We start from the raw sequence: 23,529 nt of genomic DNA on the forward strand, positions 1-23,529 counted from the left end.
CAATATTTGAGCATTTGTGAGTAACAATGAAAATCTAAGTAAGAGCAGCAGGGAGTGATGGTGGATGATGCTGAGCTAAAGTATAAAGGGAAATTTTTAACAAGTTCCCTCTCCACACCAAAACTGCCATTGTCACAGTAGCTGCAGCTGTAGGGAAGGGCTGGGGGGAAGGGGATGGCTTCCTATCAGAGCAGTTCAGTTTGACTGCTTCTGGTTTTTATTTTTAACTTCTGGTCTACATGTAATTTTAACATCAGCAGGGGAAACTGAATACATTCTGCATTTTCGACAGGCGATACCAGGGGACTTCACAGCGAGGAGCACCTGACCCAAGAGAGCAGGCAGAGCTGTGGTGTTCCCCTGCCAGGCATGTACAGAGCCCCTGCCAAGGAAGGGGTATGTGAGAGCTGGTGTGTTGCTCTTGAGAAGCTCTTGCACCAGTACAAAAGAAACTCCAGGGAGAAGAGCTTTTTCCCCTCAGGAAGCAAGTGTGACTCCCAGATAGCCAGGACCCTTTACCAGGGAGGACCTGCCACACAATCCTCCTCAATTTCACCACAGGAACCAGCTATTCCTTCCAAAAAGCAGCCCATAGAGGAAGTGAGGCCTTCACTTCTGCCCAGGCTTACTCAACAGCTCTGGGGTCAGAGTGTCCCTGGAAATCACTTTCTATTTCTGCCCAAGGTCTGAATTTTTTGTCCTACATATTTGAGCAAACTTCCCTTGGAATCCACTAAGGTGGCACACAGGCTCCTGATCTTCTCTTTCTGACAAAAATAAAAAGGTTCACTTTAAGAGGAGCAATAGAAAAACATCTTGGCCAATATTCTTCTTGGGAGTTGGGAGACTTTCCTGTAAAGGAGTAAAACTGGGTTCATAATCCATTTAAATAAGGAAGGGATATGATTCAACATCTCCCACATCCTGGTTGAGTAATCTAAACAAAAAAGCACCAGACCATCTAACTGGCCATCTGAAGGAAAAAATTAGTTGGACCTAGACCACTCAGATCCTCTGGTGATGGGACCAAAGTCTTTATAGCTAACCTGGCCCCCAGGACACTTTTGCTTCAGGAACAGCAGTGTGGGAAGAGTGACTATTACAGATTCAGCACAATCTATTAACCCTCTTATAGTGTGCTAGCATGCAACTAGAAAGGGCTCCTGCTGAGGTAAGTAGGCTCCCTTTCACAAATTCAGTTTAGAAAAATTAAGAAGTTTGCTAGAAGTCACCCAGAAAGGAAGAAAGACTCAAGTACCCCAACGTGCAAGGCACCACTTTCTGAGTAGGGATACTCAGTTTTCTCAACAAAATGGTATGACCAAAGTGGAAAACTCCACAGCAGCTTCACTGTGTCACTACAGGATCCTTGAGCTAGAAAACCTTTATGAAAGCACACAACACTACTTGAAGGTGCACTCTGCATTTTGGTTTTCCAGTAACTCATCTGCTAAGAGAAATTTCCAACACATGTAAAGTGCTATTGAAAAGTTATCTCCCAAAAGGAATGTACTGAAGCCTTGCATCTCATTCTGACAATGAAGTTACAATACTTTTACCACTGATACTATCCAGTTTCTGTTCTCACTACAGGGAGAAACCACTGCTTTCCAGGAAAAAACATAAAATTTTCATTAAGTGACTTGGCTTATGTGTAGGTAATTTACAAAGTCACAAATGCAATCACCAGGAAAGGCAGAATGAGAACACAAGAGAATGCACAACTAAATGTCAACCCACGTGAGACGATAATCTGATAATGAGATTATGGGCACAAAATCATTGGGCATGGACAAGGGTAAACACAGTTAGATTTACAGATGTCTCATGGAACAATGCATGAGCTTTTATTTAAGAGTTAAATAGATCCTCTTTACTGAGGTGAGCTAGCATTGGTATGCATTCATGAGTGGGATTATAAACATTGACACCCTTGAATTTCCCTTGGCATTGAGCAAGTTCCTTGGAGGGAAAACCCCACTTTTGAATGCTCTGTAAAACACAATCTACATCTAATGTGCCATGTTAAAAATGGTAAACAATAAAGATAAATACTTACATCATTTCAGTGCCTCCCATACACTCAGGCTCCTCAGTGTTCTCTTTTCAGCTCTGTCATCTTCTCTGGCGACTGAAATATCTCACTCTTCTTCATCATATAACTTCCTTGAATTTTCATCTTTCATGCTTAGAAAGCAAGCTCAATGGGAATTAAGAAGTTCCTTAAACACAAGTGGAACTTACAGTCAATTAATTTTTAAAAACAGAGAGACATTTCTTTCAGAAGTACAACCCTACAATACACAGTGCTGACAAAATGGGATCCCTGTCAAAACAGTGTGTTGTCCTCGTGAGTGATGCTCACAAAACAAGCCAGATAACAGCATGCTGCTTGTGAAAGACCCAAGCCCATCAGTATTTCTAACTTGACCAGCTCTCTGCTCTGGTGTCTCAAGCAGGCCTAAAAGGGACACCATCCACCCCACCAGGCACACTGTGCTATGACAGAGAGAAAGAACAGCTGCCTTCCTTCCATGAGAAAAGTTTATCAAATTGCTTCCTGATGCCATTTAACAGTGCAGACACAGAAGCAAAGTGCTCCTAGTGAAAATCAAGTTTCACAGTCAGGTGCCACAACATTCTCATTCCAGCATTAAAATCCCTGCAATCATTTTGACTTGAAGGACATGTACCATTAGATATGTCTTGCAGCATTCAGATATTCCCCAAGAAACATTATATCTAGGACCTCTTTCATCTAGGACTGCATGGCTGGAAGTTGTTGTCTGCTGGAAGTTGGCTAGAGAAGACCATAGCATTATTTATCTTCTTGAAATTAAGCAGATAAGCTGAAAACCAGGACATAATTTAAAAGTAAGTGAAAATTTTCCCTCTAAACCTCTGATCTAGCTTAAGGCAAGGAAATTCATGGTACTTGCATATGATGCATTCAAAAAAAAAATTCAAGTCTTACCACACTTCTTAGCCTTTTTAAATAATGATGCAAGTCTTCCTTTAAGAAAGAAAAACGAGTAATCCCCAAAGCTTTTCACCAAAAAATCCCAAAAAAACTTTGAAGTTACTTGGCAAAACACCAACAGAGAAGGAAAGAACTTGCCAAGCCACAAAAGCCAACAGGCCATTAGGCAAGTGCACCAGCGCTCCTTGGTGACATGCAGCTTGTCAAAGCAATGTTTGCTCATAAGAAACAAGAACAGAGGGTATTACTGACCTGTTCAACCTGTTCACTTCAAATACAGCACAGGGCAGCCTGGTTTGACATTACAAAGAACTCTGACACTCTTTACAAGATCTGTAAGGCTTCGAGTTCTCTTGTTAACAAGCTTTGAGGAATTCAACCAAAAATATGTCAGGGGAATCAGACATCAGCTTTCCTCCTCATTCAAAATATTTGGAAGTTATTTGCTTAGTGATCGTTATGATTGCAGTTCTGACAATTGGCATTTTTTTCCATACACAATCTAATACTTCTATAGAAGAACACCACATTTTCAGTTGTATTTCTTCTCTTACTACCAACACTACTATTTTAAGTCATAATCCCCAAATAAACATTACTGGTTTTCTTACTACTGTAAAATAGTGGAGATTATTAGAAAGAAAAAGACAGTCAAATCAAACACGCAGATTGGAGTGGAACTTACTGCACCCTAGTAATTCTAATTCATTGAAAGACCTTATTTTTCCATGTAGGAATGCCATTTATGTTTGACTCACAACACTCAGGAAGCAAGGTCTCCTGCTGCTGCCAATGGCACTGGGTTTTGCCCTTGCACATAGCAGGGCTCCTTGTAGACATGTGCCTGACGGCTGACAAGAGGGAAGACAAGCTTTGACCATGACAGCTTTGGCAGTTTGTTGAATTCTTCAGTGGTAATAACATTTCCATGTTGGTGTCATCCACCTCTCCTGAAAACAGGCTCCTTTCTCCAAATCTCCCAGGTTACCAAGATCAAAAGTGGCACAGGCTTGCTCCCAGGCAGACCAAATCTAGAAGAAAAAGAACCTTTTCCAGAATGGGTCAGTGAGTTGCACACTGATCCTAGAAAACACACATGGGATGACCCTGGATTGGCTATAACTTGACTGGAACCTGGAACAATTTTCATGTGCAACAATCAGAGAGGAGAGATTTTTTACAACATTCAGAAACATGCAGTAGTAGTGCTCATTTGTCAGACAGAAGAAAAAGCTGGGTAAACACTGAGAATTTCTGAAATCCCACCTTAGGAAGTTTTAGATCCCAGGATGCAGCCATCTTGTTGACAGTATAAATGAAAAGAAAAAGAAAAAAATTGTACAGTGAAATATAGTGCAATAGAAATAAAAGGATGCAAGAATAGTGATCTACAGTACTATAAAGATGCTATGCAGGAAAGAAATTCCTTGGCATCTAGAAACTATGCCTCCATGTCTCCATGTCTCTAGAAACTATGCCTCCAGTTATAATACTCCTACATTTTAAGTACCAGGATCTCCTGATCTGTAGGTAACTCATGAGCATGTGCTGTTTGTTCAGGGCTTAATAAATTTTGAACAACGTGACTACTGATGAATCAGTGTAATTCAGTGCAGTACAGTGCCAACTAATTAATAATACAGTGCAGATCTCCTTTAAACCCTTCCCAAAATTTAACCATTATTACAGAGAGATCAGTGCAAAAGTATTTCTTCTATGTACAGCACCAATTAAATAAGTGATTTTCCATAAGAAACTGTCCAAAGCAATAAAAGTATTCTAATGCTATTGTGTAAATTCCAGTTCCTTCCTCCTTTGAATACTATGCTTTGTCCTAGATTATCAAATGGAGTTCCTAAGCCATTAATGAGCACCTTTCACTGGAGCATGTAAGTATACTTTGTACTTCTGAAAAGTCACATGGACATTCATATTAAAAAAAGTAAACAAAACCCCAAAATGAGAAAACAGTAACTGAAGGCTTAGAGACTTTTAGATGAGGAACAGTGGAAACTTGCTTTTATTTGACTCTGCAGATGCAACTACATACATCAGCAAGACTGTATAACAGTGATCAGCACAAAAATGTTCTCTGAAAATTTCTAAGGAATAGAGACTTTCACAATACAATGAGGTATGCATAAAATAAGTTTACAAAATTAAGAATTACAGAGCTACAGAGAAGACTAAATTACAGAATGCTTGCTGAAAAGATATTAAGGAAACACAGCCATCTACCAAGTTTTCCTCATTTTAAGAATAGTACTTTCACTTAGGTTAGGTAAAGGAAATGTTTGACAGTCTGCAGGGAACAGCCTATGAGTCGTCTGGCAGCGGAAGGAAATCCCTGAGACGTACATCCATGTGCTATTGCAAGTGGAAAAAGAGGTAGGCAGGAGCTCCCTCCCTGATGTATCTGCCTCTGATGGTTATGCAAAAGCAAATACCAGGATTGGAGCTCATCTGGCCTGGCTGTTTCAATCTTTTAGCACATTTCAGTTGGATCTTTTCATTGATAATAGTCAAACATACTGCTAGTGGCATCCTTTCTTCTATGCCTAATGCCACAGATCTGACATTACAGCAAATACTGTTCTGGCAATATCCCCCTGCTGCACTCAGGGATCTGGGCAGAGATGGATTGCTGCTGTTGAAAACTGCTCTCTCACACTTGTGTTCCAGCTCTAATATCTCTCCACTGGGCAAAATTATCACAGCTGCTTTTCTGCTACTGACAGAAAAAGACATTAAATAAAAACCAGTAGTACTCTGCTTCTTTCCCGAGGCTCTCTTTTCAGGCTGTGCATAGAAAATTAAGTATCTGGGATATTTTTCAGTTTCTGTGTTGTCTCTAACACTTCTCTTATGCCCCATGTTCTGTTCTCCCAACTCTGTACTCTCCTGTTAGGAGTTCCCAATGCAGCCTCTGATCTTTCTAAAGCGAGAAAACATAACCAAGTTCATACTAAAGAAAGAAAAAGAAAAAAAAAGGGAGTTTGGCCAAAATCAGTTCAAGACATTCCACAAGTTCAATGTCAGCATGCCTTAAACAGTTTGACTCAGCCTGCATGCTACAAGATTGATCCCAACAGGAACTCTTGCCCTGGGTGAAGAGTCCCCCTGAAAGATTAAAATTCCTGCAACAGCTACAGGTAGGCAGAAAGAGATAAGGCAGCAGATAACAGGGAACTTCGTGGCATTTCCTGCAGCCAGCCTCCCGCAGGAGCTGGCTTTGGTCCATTCAAAGCATTTGATGTATTTAATCCTACCCACATGTAGTTCACTCAGAGAGGCAACTTGCAACTTGTACTACCCAGCACCTAAACAGGGGCGTTTAGTTTCACATATACAAATAATAAAAATAGCTAAAATATAGGGATATTTTAGCTATTTTTTTTTGTATGATGTATATAGATAGACATCATACGAAATCCGTAAAACATTAAACCACGTTAAAATATTAAACCATACGGAAGTGTATCGCATATATAAAGTATGTGTGTATATAGGCGGGTACGCATGTATAATTTCCAGGAGGTTTTGTGGGGCTGGAGCTGGCAGGCTCCGAGGAAAGCCGGACCGGGGGCTGCAGCCCCGGCCGGGACCCTGCGGGGCAGGTGAGCCGGCGGCGGATGCGGGGAGCAGCCCGGGCCTCAAGGAGTTACAAGGACGATTACTTCATGTTCCCACCGGCCGCTTTCGGCCGCCCCCCCGGCCCGTTTCACAATCCCGGCTCTCGAGCAGCCCTGTCAAGCCCAGCGCGCTGCGAGAGCACACACCCCTCGTGTGTGTGCTTCATTGCCGGGTTTTCCCAAGGCCATGAATAATCTCGAAGCCCCCTCAATAAATACACGTTCAGAGATGCCCGGAGCTCATTCAACCCTCCAGCCTCGCCGACGACAAGGGGCCAGGGCCGGAGCCGAGAAGAAGCCGCACCATGAAGTTTCCCCGGGACTGTGGCTGCGACCGTGCCCGCGCCGGCCGCCGCCGGCCGCCCGCCCTCCGCGCCGCGCTGCTGCTGCCGCCGCTGCTGCTGCTGCTGGTGCCGCGGGCCGCCGCCGCCCCGCTGCCCAACGCGGACTCCTCGGGGGAGGCAGAGCTGGAGGAGGCGGCGGATCGGCGGGCGGCGCTGCCCAACAGCCTGAAGCTGGCGCGGCTGCTGCACGACCGGGCGACACAGCTGCAGAACGAGGTGGGTACGGCCGCACCGCGGGCAAGCACTCGCTCGCTCGCTGACACGGCCGGCCTGACAAGGTGCGAGCAAACCTCTCCGTGTCTCTCCCCAGATGTGCGAGAAGTTTACCGTCTGCCAGAACAGCATGGAAATGCTCCTCCACAACAACCTCAACCTCCCCAAGGTGACGGAGGAAGATGGGTGTCTGCTCGCCGGCTTTAATGAGGCAAGGAACAGCTCTCCTTCCCCATCTAACCCTCTATACCTGGGGCAGGTTCTACCTGCTCCAAAGAACAGTGGAAGTTGACCTAAAGATTTGTGCCGGCTCTAGCTGGCTTTGGCCAGACCTCCACGCTATAGAAGCATCATCTGCTAACCTGCACACAGCATTGCGATCAAGGCACTTTGAACTCTAAATTGACTTTCTCACCTTTCTCTCATTTCAGGATAAATGCCTGAGAAAAATCTCCAGCGGGCTTTATACATTTCAGACATACCTCAAGTACATACAAGAAACTTTTATTAGTGAAAACCAAAATGTTGAATCGCTATCCTATAATACAGAGCACCTGGCACAAATCATAAAACAGATGGTGAGTTGGTTTTAAATTCCCTCTGATTATTTTTGTGGCTTAATACTGATGTGAAGTCAGAAATAGAAGATGCTATGTGAAACAGAGGATGCTATGTTTCAGTTCCTTGAAAAAACAGGTGACAGTTCCTTATGGTCAGATCTTATGTTAAAGACTTGGAGGGTTTACCAAGTTTTGCTTTCTTTTCTTACAGAAACAACTCTTCTTCCTACTTTCTATTGGTAGTTGTAATTTCCAAACCACCTAAATGCATCATTGTTTTAAGAACAAATATACTAAACTGGCTGATGGAAGTAAGATTTCTCAGAGAGCTTGTTTATAATTGCAGAACTGCAATTCAGCCTGTACTAATGTTGGAACTCACTGAGAAGTAGAAGTCAGCAACATTTTTTTAAAGCCCACATTAAAAAAAAAAAAAAAAAAAAAAAAAGAAAAAGCCAAGTATATTTTTACAATGTTATTTCTCTTTAAAACTCTCCAAACCAAACTTCTAAGCCAAGCTGTATGGTATATTGAGATATTGCTGTCAGTATATCAGATAGCTCCCTACTGAAAAACACATATTTTGCTTGCAAATGATCTTTCAGAAAAATACCAATTTCTCTCTTGATCTGGTAAACTAAAATGCTATTAATTTCTGACAGACATTTTTCATGTTTTGGAGAGCTTTGAAAGATCACATTTCAAAACTTTACTTAATTCATGTAGTTCTTGCTCATTTTAATAATCCTTAATATGAACACGTCCCTTTGTCTTTGGTGAAAGCATTTGCCTGATTAAAAATCGGCCAGGTAAGGACTGCAGAAGTCTTGGGGCATTATTTCCTTCCACGCAATTTTCAGCATGTGAAAAGCCTATTGTGCATTGTGGTTTGCCATACCTTTCCTAACATATTTACTTATGCCCATCATTCTTTATGTGAAAGGAAGCTGAACTGCTTTTTTCACACTGTGCTAGCTAAGAATAATAGTCCTGTCATAAGACAGCAACTGATTACTGGCTTCCAGCTTGATACAAGAGTTTGTAGAAAGTTTGTTTCATAACTGAGAGAGACTAGGTTTGTTGGGTTTAGGGCTTTAGATTTTTTTTTTTTTTTAACCAAGGTAATCAAAACAGGCAGAATTAAACACAGTGACCAAAACCAAAACCTGCACTTGTAGAAACTGTGGAGTTTTTGAGAAAAGGCCTTGAACTTCAGGTTGGAAATTTTTCTTTGTGAGAGAAAAATCTGCTGTTTAAGGACAGCAAAGCCAGAATCCATCACTTGTGGTTAAACAGATCCACCAGCATGATACCTGTCTGGATATCCAGATACAAACTTTAACAGAGCACAAGCAGCTGGGCATACCAGGAAAAGTGGGTGTGATCAGAACACACTCTCAAGTAGTCTGGATAGGAAGAATATTTCTCTCTTATATTTCACAAAAAAGATATTCCAGAAGGAGGTTGCATCTTTTTGCCACTTGTTAAAAGGTAGGAGAGATCCTAAACACAGGATTAAGCAGATACTTGCTAGAACTTTGGACTCCAAATCACCTAAAACAGCTCCATGATTTGGGTATGTAACTCCTGTTTTCAGAAGTCCCACTTCTTGGGACAAGTTCTTCAAAGGCCTTTAGGTACTGGGTGCACAATGCTGTGAGTCAGCATTAGATAAATAACTCATTAGATAAATAACTTTTACTCATCTTGTAGTTACGGTCCCACATATCAGTGAAAGTTGGTGGCACTAAGAAGTCTCATATGTGACTAAATGCCTGGAAAGTAAGAATTAAGCAGCTAAACAAGTCTGACATCTTTGGAAACTTGTTAATCTGCTACAAAATGTGAGAGTACTCCAATGTCAGCCGATTAACTTATGACTCAGGATGGAGCAGTGCAGGTCAGAACAAACCACGATCAGCACCTCCCTACCTAACCAGCCATGTCACTGGCAAAGAACAGGAGTGTATTGATCTGCCCAGAGCCTGTTGGACCACGATGCCACAGGTTGCATTCAAACCCTAACACTACAGCCCAGATTCCCACACAGCAGTCATAGCAGGCACCAGCATTCTTCACACCTCTGCACAGAAACAGGGCTGGGGGAAAGCACAGTCCCAGGAAGTGTTGTTGACTGCAGTAAAGTGGATAAGCAGCAGGTTGGGAAAACACAAATGGATGCTCTCTACCAGGCTCAGTGACAGTGCTTTAACCAAGGCCTCCCAATATTGTCTTTCTCACAGGTGATCAATCCCGAAGAAGTGACCATCCCAGATGCAGCTACCCAGGAATCCCTCCACACAAAGCTGAAGTCCACTAAGGCCTGGACAGAGAAAATCACCATCCATCTCATCCTCCGAGACTTTACTTCATTTATGGAGAAGACAGTGAGGGCCGTGCGCTATTTGAAAAACACCAGGAGTTTCAGTGCTTGAATGTTTTAGTTCAGGCACAATCCTTTGGTTACAGATCTGTCAGGTGGCAGATAACAGTGTTGTTCTGTTTTAAGAACTAGAAATAGTAACAATGGTTGGATCTATATACATTCCCATTTCCTTTTAGGAACTTATTTATTGTATTTAAGATATTTATTAGTTTTTAATATTTCTTATTTATATTTTCAATATTTAGAAATAATTTAAACAAATTATGTATTTTATTTCCTGTCTAATGGTACTATTCAGATATAAACTTATTTAATATGTATTAAAAAAAAAACATTTTCAGAACCCAGAAAAAGTTTTGTATAACTTATGTTTTTTATACATTTGAGAGATGATATTTATGACTTTTTTACCTTTTTAAGACAAATAAAAGCCGATTTTTAAGAAAAAGCTTGTATAATCCCTGTGAACTTTAAATAAGACTAAAGAACTCTAATATATCCAGCTTCTAATACCTGCAATTATCAGAATAACCACTTTCAAGAACATCCCTGTGTGATTAGGCCAGTTCTCTACATAGCACATATGTACACACATAGACAACTTGATTCCCATACAACTCTTAAAATGGGATATAAAGGAACCAGATGCACTGAAAAGGGCACTTAAGAATGAACAGGATAAACCATCAATGCTCCTGAGAAACAAATGGACAAGTGCTTTATATTTAATAAGAACACCCAATAAAATTGTTTGTAAGGATCTTCTTACAAGTCAAATAGTCTCTTTTAAATAAAGTGGTGAGACAACCACATTAACCACTTTGACATGAATACTATCCTCTGATTAGTTTTATTGCTGTCATTCAGGGGAATTTTCCAAGTTTGGTTAAACATTTCTGGCCCCTACTGCAAGAAGCAGAAAAAAAGAAATTTAGGTTATTTCCTTAAGCAATATAAATCAACATATTGCTGCTGAGCAATGCAGCAACATGCATTTGTCTTTTATCATTTATATTTCACTAGTATGGACAAGCCACATACCATGAATGCATATTCTTGTGCGGGAAAAAAAATCCAACAAAACAGAACAGGACTTAGCCTGAGTACCAAACCACTGAAACTTTCCTTGGCTGCATCATCTGCAGCACTGTAGCTGTGCAGGCACCTCATATACCCCAACTCAGAGGAATTCACAGACCACACAGGGGATGCAGGCAGCAGAAGTCCCTCAAGCTTTGCCCCTACAAATGGTAGATTATGAATTACCCTCACTTTTCCTTCTGGCACAGTGGTGAAGATGCACAGATGAAAGGCATGCCTTGGAATGTGGATAAGGATGTCAGCAAACTCTCCTCTTCCTCTGAGTGATCTGATTGTCCACATATGCATTCCACCACTGGGGATGCCAAAACAGTGACAAGTCCACCCACTGCTCACATCTCAGATGCTCAAAACAAAACAAACCACTGCTTTGCCCAATATGGTAAAACTGTCATCTCAAGTTGAGCAACATCTGGAGAAGGAATGAGGAGATCTCAAGGAGATCTTGAAAGATGCCTGTGGTGGATGGGTTTTCTAACAACATGTAAGATCCTACTTTAACTGTCCTGGCACATGCTCAGGAAACATAGGAAAGCGTGGCTTGGCCTTTTCACTGCTTATATTCACAGGAATTTGCTTTTAGTGACCATTTGTTCAGAGACTTTTCTGGCCTTTACTATGCCAATAACAGCTAAAAGACCCAAAGTGGATCCCACACTGGACCTAACAAGTAAGAACAGAGGAGGGGTAAAAAAAAAAAGGGAAACCATCTCCTAGTTTCATTTCTCCCAGCAGAGAGTGGCTTCCTGAGATCACCATTAGTTACTATATACACTCCATATAAACACACTCACACTGATCTCCTGAAACACCAAAACTCGTGTAAGAATTGGAGCTGAAACCCCTTGCAACTGACAGACAAGCGCCCACACTTCCACCCGCACCCTGCAGCTGATGGCTACCCAGGCCGTCAGCAATTCCAGTGAATATGTAAATGCTGCCACGTTTTAGGGTGCAGAAGATGAGCAAAGATTACCACTTGTTGGGTGAGGAGGTCAACTTTCAAATCCTTCCTGGAGCAGCGTTATCCCTGATGGTGTCACTGAGCTGCCATTGTTTCACCTGTGGCTCCTCCACAGCTCTCAGGGCCCTTCAGTGCAGCAGCTGCCTTGCTGGCCATCAACCTCCTGTCACAGGGGCAACTTCAGGGGCTGCTCCCAGGATCAGCACCACTTGCTGAAACCAACACTCACTGGTGCTTTTGACACACAAATATTTCCAGTAGGGAACTGAGATGAAATCAGAGAAGACCTAAACACTGCTGAGCATGCTACAGCGCCTCTCAAATGAACCAACTTATCATTCTTTTTCCAGTTTGCTGTGTAGATATTATTTTACATCAGTAAAACACACAAAGGCATTTATTTTAGTTGGCAGACCAGCACAAACACATAAAAAACCTAGAACAATAGTAAAAAGTGAGCAATCCTAACTACACTTGGCAACAATGCCTCAACACTTCTATTGAAGAGAACTCATCCTGACAGCCAACTCATTGAGCAAAGAAAAACAACAAAAAACCCTCCCACTAACACAACCCAAATAAAAAAAGACCTGCTAATAATGACCTAGAAAAATAGGAAATTACCCACCAAAGCAGCATTTTGGCTGCTGCTGTACAGGACCAGCCTCGCCCTGCACATCCCAGCTAGCCTTTCCCCACATTTCCATTCATCCTTAGTCGTTAACCTCACACTGAGATTCTGGAATGCTTCACAGATGACCAGTTCCCTTCATCCTGATTTTAAATTCCCAAAGAAGGAAGAAGGTAAAGCTGTGTTGAAAAGCATGCATACATTATACAGTATGCAAGAAAAACCCACAGTATTCAGAAACACTGTTTAAGATGAGAAACAAAATATCCCTAAGAGGAGCTGCTGTAACACCAGAATGCTGGACAAGAGAGAAAAAAACCAAAACAGCCCCCAAAAAACCAAAATGACAGAATGCAACCTAAAATTAAAGTCATCTGCAATAGAAAACTGGGGGGGTGGGGGTAAGAGATAGTCTCTGAAGTACCATTTTTCAATTTTTTAACCATACTTTACTGTATAAGAAACTTCTAAGGAAAAAAAAAAGGAAGAAAACATTTCAGCCTGACCAGCCTCCCAGGCTGCACTACCATTCCCTTGCTATTGTTTACACCAATAGCAATACCTGCTATTGGTGTAAATACTACATTTTGGCAGAGAGAACAACTACTTGAATGAGACTGCATGCATCTCTAGTGCCTCCACAGATTTTATCAACAGCTGATGGTGAGATTAGCTAAACCAGGCTGAAGCTACAAGAGATGGAAGAGTTACACCATCAGTTAAGCTTAGCAGCAGCATCCCTTTTCAGCAGTAATGAGTCAATAGGTCGGCTTAGCTTGATGACAAACTTCCCCCTATGTTTGCCATTGTTATTTGTAACTAATAGTATTTTCCAATTTCCATTTCAAAGATTAAATGATGGAAAGGTAAGTATGCAGTAGTATACATCAAAGTCCTCATGGTGAAGGTATTAGCAAAAAAAACCCAACCCATATATATATATATATATATACACACACATAAAACTAGAAACCTTGTGATTAAGCCCTTGCTTTTCAAGTCAAATGTTTAGATAACAATTTCTGATCTCTCTCAATGAATTTCTTTCCTCTTCTTGATAAGGGGAAAACCAAAACCCACCTACTCCCTTACTCTCAAAAAAAACGCAACCTCTGTAGGCTTCATCCTTGAAGTAATACCTCCATGAATTACTAGCAAAATCAACCAATTTCTGTAACTAATCAGATTAAACCAAATCCTCCTATATTTTCAAGACTGATTTTGGCAGTCAGCAGAAAATACTCTACAGAAATTTTGCAATCTGGATTTCTATTTAGTGACCAGAATCTAAGACTGCCTTTCCTGAGAAAGTAATTCCTGAGAAAATGTTTAAAAAAACAAACAAACATTCACTATCAGAATCAAAACAGTGAGATTTGATTTGCCCTGCCATATTCTTTTCCACACAGCAGATAAACATTCCCTCCATCTAACCCATCCTCTAATCCTGAATTAACATAATTATGACCAAGAAACAATGTATGTAACCCACAAGCTTAACCAAGAAATGGCTATTACATCACACACCATCATGGAAAAGTACTTAGAAATTGCAATTAAGTCACTATTTATAAAAAATAAATAAGTCATATGACATTTAACAGGATGTGGTCTCTCCTCCTGTGGTGAAAACAGATGTAATGAGCTTTAATTTCCACATATCATCAGTACCATCATAGCTTAAATTCCAAGACTGTAAGAAAATATTTCCAAAAGCATCCAGGGTATATACAGTTTGATTTAGCAATTCTCCTGATAAAAACCATTATGTTAGATGTGTGTTTCATTTACCACACAATGCCAGAAGATGAGATCTTCAGCAGTTCTTTGTCATCTATACCCATTTTGGACGACAGCCGTACAAAGTAGCAAAAGACAAGTTTTATATGTCACCAAAATGGGCCTGTTGTGACAAAATTCTGAACATTGATTCAGTCTGCACACTTCATGTGTTTAAGTGTTATAGTTCAGCTAACAGGAGCTTTGCTGGTGAATTCAATCAAGGAAAAAAACCACACAGGCTCTATATTTCATATGTGAGATACAGCACAGTTACTTTGTACCAGTTGTGTCTACACCAGGAATTTGTAGCAAAATTAAAAACCTGTTACAAATTCCCCATCACCTTGATTTTGCCTCACAACTGGCCAGGCCTTGAAAAGTTTATGGAGTACACAAGTTCCTTTGAAGATTAAATTATTAAGAATAAAATTATACTGAAAGCCAGATTTTTTTTTCCCCCCTTTACTGATGACACTAAACTGACCATCCTTTTTCTACTCTCCTAAGCAGGATGTCCACAGTCCATGTACCAAGACCAAGAAAACCATCAAACTCACAAGAATCCCTCTCTGTCCCTTGCACAATTGCTTGTCACCAGGTACAACAGGCTCCAGTGACAGGTGGCATTTCCCACAAGCACACTGCACATCCCTCACTTAGAAGGCACAAAGTAAAAACCCAAACAATCCCTATCTCCAGGCTATGATCAACATGATACCTCAAAGTCAGTACAATCTCCACCAAACTCAGGAAGGCATCAATGATTTTTATTTCACATATCTACACTGCAGCCCTGAGCTCAGCTGTGGCAGCCAGAGCCCATTTTTCAGTAAACTTGGCTCACCGGCCTTATTCCAACACTAAGAGTTCACAGGACTCCACCACAAACCCCATCACAGAAAATAATCTACACCTGGCTGCAGAAGGCACTGATTCAGTGACAGAGATCAATACAGTCAAGCAGGAAAACTTGTTCTATTCTAGGTGTCTCCTATGTGACAGCAAAATAAAATTTTCTCAAGTTCTATTGGAAGAAAAACAGAAAGGAAAAAATCAGCTTAGAACACTTGAAATTAGTAACACCTAATTAAAGTCCCCAGCCTTGACCAACGTGAGAGTTCTTCCACCTCACTCCATAGAGCTGGCTCTCTTCTCCCTAGCACCACCAAAAAACCCCAGTCTTGCTGAAACAAGCATATTTCTGACCTTTCTTAAGGGAATTAAGATTCTTCACAGGAATCTCTTTAATGTAAAACTTCCCAAACCAATAATCTGCTCTGACAAACACATCAAAATTTTGTGAAAATGACAAAAACTGCAAAGTAACTTCACAACATCCATACCAAAGATTTCTTCATTTTCAAACTTGAAGAAAAGTACCTCCTTTTTTTTTTGCTACCATACAATTAATTACCAAGATTTAATGATTAATACTTGTTCTTTTCTTTTTTTTTTCCACCAGGGAAGGATATAAATGTTCACTTAAGGAGAAGTTTCACTCACCTTTTAATTACAGTAAGAACACTATTTGGAATGAAAGTCTGGACACATAAACAAAAAACATTATACTACATACTGGCATTCAATGTAACCTGAATTGAAGGTACTATAAAAGACATTTTCCCCTCCTCAATCTGAAAACCCAAGAATTCTATGCTAATAACTTTCCTGAAACATACTTCAGAAGCAGTGAATTACCAAAAATTTCCTATCTAATGTGCTCAAAGTAAGAATTTCATAAGCAATATTTATCCAGGAATTCCAAGTTGCAAAAAATCTGAAACGAAACTATTTTTAAGACAAACTTTCAGCATGGACACATCACAGAATCTGGCCTGTGCTTGACATATGCATGCCTTTGTAAAACTTTTAATGAAAGAGGAAACACTTCCCTATTTCTCTACCTCTTGCCAAATACTAAAATTTTTGGAAAGCAGCCAGAGCAACCATGTGGCGGTTACCACCCACAAACCACATCCCCAAATGTCAGACACACAAGGCACATGAAATACACTTCTGCAGGTGTTTGGGTCCATCCACCCACTGCTGCATTTTGGGTATTGTACACCCCTGTGAAATGTAAAATCTGATTGAGAAACAGGAATTACTTCACACCAAACACCGTACCTCTTAGTATTGAACATCTCAGGTTACTGCACAAAATTCAACAGAAGAAAAATGTTCGTAATTGTGATTAAAGCCACTACCAAGTACCAACAGATTATTTCACTACTATTACCATTAGGATTAGTCAAGAAAAATAATCAAAAATTTAATTTCTTTAATAATTTGAGACTGTGAGCAGTTAGATTGATCTCAAGTTACTGTAAGAGAAAAGGCACTAGGAAGGCTGCACTAGCAGAAGGATACACGGTCACAAGACACTGTTCTGCATTCAGCCCTTGCACTGTTCCACTGTCAGCAGTCTATCCCCATTAGCCATGCCAGTATTTCATGGCATTTGACTGAGTTATCATGATTAATGGAATTTTAAAGAACATGCTGGTTTGCTCTAGTTCTCATAAACATTTTCACTTTTTTCTTTCCAATTCTTGTCCTTCATTTTAAGTTTTTTCACTTGGCTCATTTCTCTGTTTCTTCAATCAGAGCCCTTAAACACAGTAACATTTTACTGTGAATTGTAACGGTAGATTAAAAACTGAGGAATCTCCTATTCTTAAACATTTAATTAATGTAAAAAAAGCCTGAAAAATCCATGGGATTAAAAAAAAAAAGCCATGCCAAAATCTAGAATACCTTTGTTGCAATGATAATTTGGAGAAAATAAACATTATTTTTAAAAAATCACTGCAGAGATACAAACTACCCTACACAGTTCTGGCAGGGAGAGCAATCTACCCAAAACAGCTTCTATTTAACAAAAACCAAATAGTCACCATTTAAGTGCTTGAACTTCAGTGTTAAAAAGGAGAAAACTAATTGAAACCAAAACAACCATGGTCCAAAGACTAAGACTTTAGCATAAAAATGAAGCACATACCTTGTTTAGTGTACTTGTTTTCTTCCTTCAGTTATACATTAGTAACTTTCTCTTACAGTAAGAGCAATTTATACACATACACACAGAGCACTCAACTGTTGTGTCCTCCCACCCCATCCTGAATCCCAGAAAACATAGAGATCATTTAAAGGTAAGTTTAGCAGGAAAGTATACTTTTTTTAGTTATCTGACTGTGCTAGAAAATACAAACATACATATCCCTCAATCCTTACAGTATCCACAGATAAAATAATCTAGTAGAAGATAAAAAACCTGAAGTGGATCAGCAGAGTAACAATCCACATAGGCTTACCAACATTTGGGTGAGGAACTTTAGAGGAATACTGAAGTATTTAAAACATTAGCTCAACTTTTTGGTTACTGTGAAGATAAAGACAAATCCTGACCCAAAAGGCAATCGTTGACAGGGATAAGTACGGGAGTTAAATATCACCATATTTTGGGAAAAACCACAACAAAACCCCCACCACGGCTTTCTGTAACAAATAAACCACTACATTATATTATGTAAAGACTTAAAAACAATGTGCATCCATTCAAACAGTATTTATTTAATTACACCGTAATGCAAATAAGTTAGGTCCATATAAATTCCATTTTGTTGTATGTACAACCTATGGCATTAGCAAGCTGATTGAGCCAGCTGGTCTAAGTGTCGGCCTCATCCTCTGGAATGTACGCATCTTCTGACACTCTGTCCATCGGCTGCCTCTACAACAGGACCACCACAGCCTTCAGCCCCAAAGTAGACTGAAAGGGGAGGGGGGAGGAAATCAAAGTCAGATTTGCAGCAGGTACTTGTCTTTAAAATCTATATTTGTAAAACACAAGTCTGGAGAAGTAGCCCTACAAATGTACAGAATAACCACTAGCCCCCAAAATACTGAAATAATGCCACCTTTAAAGTAAAACTTAAGGCTAGAGAGCACCAACATGTGCTCACAAAAATGAGCATCTGTAAGCCTCAGATTAGACAAAACATCTGTTCATTGTATCTATGTATATATATTCTGGTACAAAACACATCTTTTACACTGTACAGATGCACACCCAAAAAAGAAGTCTCAAACCACCAGTGAAGCTAAACATAGAAACACTGTCAGTAAGCAAACAACTGCAGCAACTTGGTTATTAAGACAACACTAAATTCCACTGAAATTGTAATATGATCTTACTACTATTTTCCCATATTTTCTACCGTTTCTACTGAATCACTGAATCCTAAAAATTGGATGTCTATACACTGCAACTCTGTAAATCAAGAAGAGTTAATCTATGACTTTGCAAACAATACAGTCCATCAATTATTTGTTTTAGGAATACCTGCTCCTGCACAGTAATCAAAGGCATTTCCTGAAAAACAGGAGAACCATCCTTTCTCCAAAACTTTAATTAGTTAGCCCTAAGGAAGCCCTTCAATAAAACTTAAATGTCACTAGAATGTAAGCATTACTAATGCCATAACATTGCAGCATAATAAAGAGTCCCACAAGAAAGAGGCAACATGAGCCAAATCCACTTTGCTTCATGACAGTGACTAATACTGAAGGAGACAGCCCTTTATTTCATGCACCTTTTATTATGCAGTGTTACTCCCACATTTGCCAAGGCAGAAGGAGACTGGATTTTGGTTTCAATTTGTGCTAGAAATCTGAGAAGTTATTGTTCAGTGCAGAAACTTGCACAAACTAGCTCTACAACAGATTAGAAGGGCAGCTGTCATGGAAAATACACAGGAAGTTCCATATCTTAAAAACTATGCAAGATTAAGAGAAAGGTCTTCCCAAGAACTAGAACTTTACTGACTTGTCATGTGAATTTCCAAAGAAACAAGAACCACAACAATTAAAAACAAGGGATGGAAGCATCATTCACAACTGTTGCTGGCCAGAAATAACCAGTAACTATCTGCACTGGGTTTGTACATACAAATGGAACCAATACATACCTCCAGATAGTTGGCTCGGGCATTCCAGGATCTGCACCTCTTTTAAAACCTGAAGTGAAACATACATTACATACATATATAAAAATAAACAAGTATGTAGAGATTGCTACACAGTTAAATCTCTGTGAAGTTATTCCAGCCCGTTAAATAGCAATAAAAATGAAAACTACTGAACACAGAATTGTGATTCATGAAGCTGTGCACTAACCTGAATAAAAACTGCACATTCTTACAAGGGTTAGAAAGAAAGAAAATAAATACCAATGTAAACTTTTCTTTTTTTAAAAAGTCTTACCTGCATCTTTACCTGACCTAAAATTCAGGATCAACTAACTGTGTGAGATGAAGGAAGACATCTATGCCAGAGATCAAGACATTCATACTTTTACACACACAAACCCACAGATGTTAAATGTTGTCCAGAAAGCAACCTAGCAGCGCTCTACCAACAAAGACACCTAAAACTGGTGTAGAGTAAGCACCTTGAAGCCTAACAGGCAATTCTCCAATGACATCTGACACACACCTTAAAAGCAGTATTTCAGTAACAGTTCACTCAATTTAGCATGACAGAATGCTAAATGTTAAATCAATTTACCCTCAAATCTTCTATTCTGATTGGCATTTTTTGCAGAAAGTTACACACTACTAAAGCTTGCAAACCAACAAGCTGTTCTCTAATACCCAGGAAAATGAAATGACAGTTAACTACAAAGAGTTCATCCCCAGCCCCCAAAAATTCAAATACACCAACTGATTAAAGTATATGTATACTAGGGAAGCAGCTGAAGGTTTGGAATATGAAGTATCTTTGTTCTCTGGACTGTAATATAAAAGTCTTGAAACAGAATCATGCAGAAAAATTCAGGCACTGTTCAATACTTCACTGGCTATCTAGAAGTGAAGGTTTCATGAAAATTATATTATTTCCCTCGTTTACAGAAAATAAATAATTAATGTCATGTTGCCTGAAACACAGGCCACAAAGGTTAATGGAAAAACTTCCATTAACTTCACAGGCACTGGAAAAGCTCTTTGAAGTTAATGTTGGATGATTTGAGACTATCAGATATCCTGACCCAAGTTTTTGGCTGCCATACTGTTCAGCAACACAGCTTAAAAATTCATGAATTGCAGCCACACTGTGTGTGTGGATGTTTCTGCCTCCTTCCCTCACCCCCAGATTTTTAAATAAGCAAATCAGGTTTAACAAAACTGCATTGGTCTAATTTACTGACTTAAAACCAGGGCAGCCACTTTAAAGAAAGTTTAAAATAATACAACAAAACCCCACCAATGACCTGTAACTGCACATTCTCATACTAGGCTCCTCATACATGCCCTGAGATAGAAAGCCTTACAGAGAAAGCTACAGGCTCAGATTTGCTGATCATTTCCTTGCCTATTTTTAGTTCAGCATGTATTTGATACCTATGGGGTCACACCTTCCGTCCCAGAGTCAAAAGTAATCCTAGTAGAGAAGAGGTTCTTCCAATCCTGCAGACTTTGGGTACATGCCACCTCCAAATGTCTATGGCAATCAAGGCGGCATCTGCTCTTCCCCTTCTCATCTGCTTATACTTTCATTACTGCAGATAAACTTATAAGAAGGCAATGTAGATGTGGTACAACACACTTATTTTCTGGAGATATGAACCTAAACTACTACAACTTAAATTTCTCACTGCTACATAACAAAAAATATACTACACACCCCGATGCTAGTGCAACTGTAAATACAGTAAGGTGGCTTTATACAATTTGAAGTAACCTATTTAATGTCACCAATGTAACTTATTACTGTCACTAATGTGACACTCTGATGTCACTAAGAAGAAAGACCATCTTTCTGACATCCATAGACACTGTCAGGGAAGCAAAATCTAAACAAAACTTCAACAACAAATTAGGTTACAAATCACTGTTGAAATTCCCACCCAAAACTTATTCATTTAAAAGAATTTATAAAGTAAAAATGGAAATGCAATGGAAAAGCAGACCTAATAACGGTAATTATTTTTTCCATAGTTTTTGAAGTGATTTCTTTTGCTTGCAGTTGTTAAAGCACTTCTGTAACAGCTGACAAGAACAAGGTTTTCCTGGTTGTTATCTATAAACAATCAAAGCCCTTCAAACCAGGCAGCGCACTCCCTTCAATTAATCAAAACAACCTCTCAGATTTGACTGGAAACACATCAAGCTCCCAGCCCTCCTTCATGTTTGCATTCAATGCAAAGATGCCTGTCTGACTTAGGTGCTTTTCCCAAAAAACCCAACATTTTGCACAGAAAGTAAGCCAAATGAATTGCAGGGATCAGCCTTCCTGGGGCCTCTCTGTTATAAAAGAAGTGAATAAAAGTGTCCAGCTTCTCTTAAACAAGGGCAGCTGATGGCATACAGCTGTAACTCAGCAGGAGAAATATTGTGTGGTAGTTATGCCTGGCTAGCCTGATGACAGGAGCAAGCAAAATATATCCAGGGCACCAGGCACTATAGACTATAGCAAGGCATGCCCTTAACATTCCACTGCAGCTTGGAAACAGGAACCACACCATGTTTGGTGGGAGAGAGACTGTAACCTGTATGCCTGTTGCTGGAAATTTAATCTCAGCCAGAGGCTGGCAATGTCCCCAGTGCCATGAAGCAGGGCTCCCAGCGTTCTGCTCACCAGACTCCCAGGAGCACAAAGCACAGCCCTGACTATTATAGCAGGCAGTCACTGACACAGGGTTAAATCTCAGCCCCATTTGCTGTTCGGCAGCTTCAGTGCTCTGCCCACTCCCCAGAGGGGCCCTCACACAGGATTAGCCTCCAGGGAGAAAAAGGGGCAAAAACCTCTTTATTACAGAACCACAGGATTGTCAGGCTTGGAAGGGACCTCTAGACATCCCCTAGTCCATTCCCTGACAAGGCAGGGTCACCTAGAGCAAGTGACACAGGAATGTGTCCAGCTGGGTTTTGAATGTCTTCACAGAGGGAGACTCCATGACCTCCCTGCGCAGCCTGTTCCAGGGCTTTGCCACCCTCAACGACAAGAATTTCTTCCTCATGTTGAGGTGAAACTTCTTGTGTTCTAGTTTATGGCCGTTACTCCCCATCCTGTACCCGGGCACTACTAAAGAGTCTGGGTCCAATATCTTAGACCTTGCCTTTAAGACATTTGTATACTTTAAGGAGATCTCCTCCCAGTCTTCTCTTCTCTGGACTTAACTGGCCCAGCACTAGCCTAATCTCTGCTCATAAGAGAGATGCTTCAGTCCCTTTAATCATCTTCGCGGCCTTGTGCTGGACCGTCTCCAGCAGCTCCTCGTCCTTCCCGTACTGAGGACCCCAGAACTCGATACAGCACTCCACATGTGGCCTCGCTAGGGCCGAGTAGAGTGGGAAGATCACATACTTCTTCTTTACAAAAAAAGGGGGGGAAACAAACAAAAACCATACAAACATACAAACAAAAAGACCCAACTATAACAGAAAGCCTCCCCGTCTCAGTTCTGCCAAGGGCAACCCCGCCCTCCCCATCGCACATGCGCGGCCATGGCCGCGGGCGGCGGGGGCAGCGCGGCGGGGCGGCCCTGGGCCCCCCCCTCGGGCCCTTCCCTCGGCCCCGCCGCTCCCCGGCAGCGTCCGGAGGGGTCGGGGGGCGGAGAGCGGCCATCGGAGCCGGCCGCCCCAGACCCGGCCTCGGCAATGGCCGCCGAGGGCCCCCGCGCGTCCCCCGCCCGGCACTGACCGAGATAGAGCACTACGGGGATGAAGCCCCAGCGGATGGCGAACTGGCCGCCCTTGAAGAGCTGCTGTAGCCGCTGCTTGGCCTCCTTGCTAAGCTTCGGCATCCCGGCGGCGGGGCAGAGAGAAGGAGGAGGAAGAGGAGGAGAAGGAGGAGGAGCGCAGCCGCTCTCGTAACAGCGCCGTGCGCTGGGCGGGACCCATCGCCTGGCTGCGGGGCGGGGAGCGGGGCCGGAC

The 23,529-nt window shown here is 41.1% G+C and overlaps 2 protein-coding genes across 2 annotated transcripts; one reads left to right on the forward strand and one right to left on the reverse strand.

The window, feature by feature from the left end:
* Positions 1-6,917: 6,917 nt before the first annotated feature.
* IL6 (interleukin 6) lies at positions 6,918-10,383 on the forward strand. Its single transcript, XM_054274052.1, has 4 exons — positions 6,918-7,172; positions 7,267-7,380; positions 7,601-7,747; positions 9,973-10,383. Exons 1-4 carry the CDS (start codon positions 6,918-6,920, stop codon positions 10,162-10,164), a joined length of 708 nt encoding a protein of 235 aa, XP_054130027.1. The 3' UTR covers positions 10,165-10,383.
* Positions 10,384-18,146: 7,763 nt separating this feature from the next.
* On the reverse strand, positions 18,147-23,454 carry TOMM7 (translocase of outer mitochondrial membrane 7). The gene is made up of 3 exons (XM_054273817.1): positions 23,297-23,454; positions 19,564-19,612; positions 18,147-18,365 (listed from the first exon to the last, which is right to left on the reverse strand). The coding sequence occupies exons 1-3, from the start codon at positions 23,397-23,399 to the stop codon at positions 18,350-18,352; spliced, it is 168 nt and encodes a 55-aa protein (XP_054129792.1). The 5' UTR covers positions 23,400-23,454; the 3' UTR covers positions 18,147-18,349.
* Between the last annotated feature and the right edge of the window lie 75 nt (positions 23,455-23,529).

Source organism: Melozone crissalis, unplaced genomic scaffold (genome assembly GCF_028551555.1).
Source record: "Melozone crissalis strain CALT ecotype California unplaced genomic scaffold, PUWL_Pcris_2 ptg000016l_1, whole genome shotgun sequence".
In the NCBI taxonomy this organism is placed as follows: domain Eukaryota; kingdom Metazoa; phylum Chordata; class Aves; order Passeriformes; family Passerellidae; genus Melozone; species Melozone crissalis.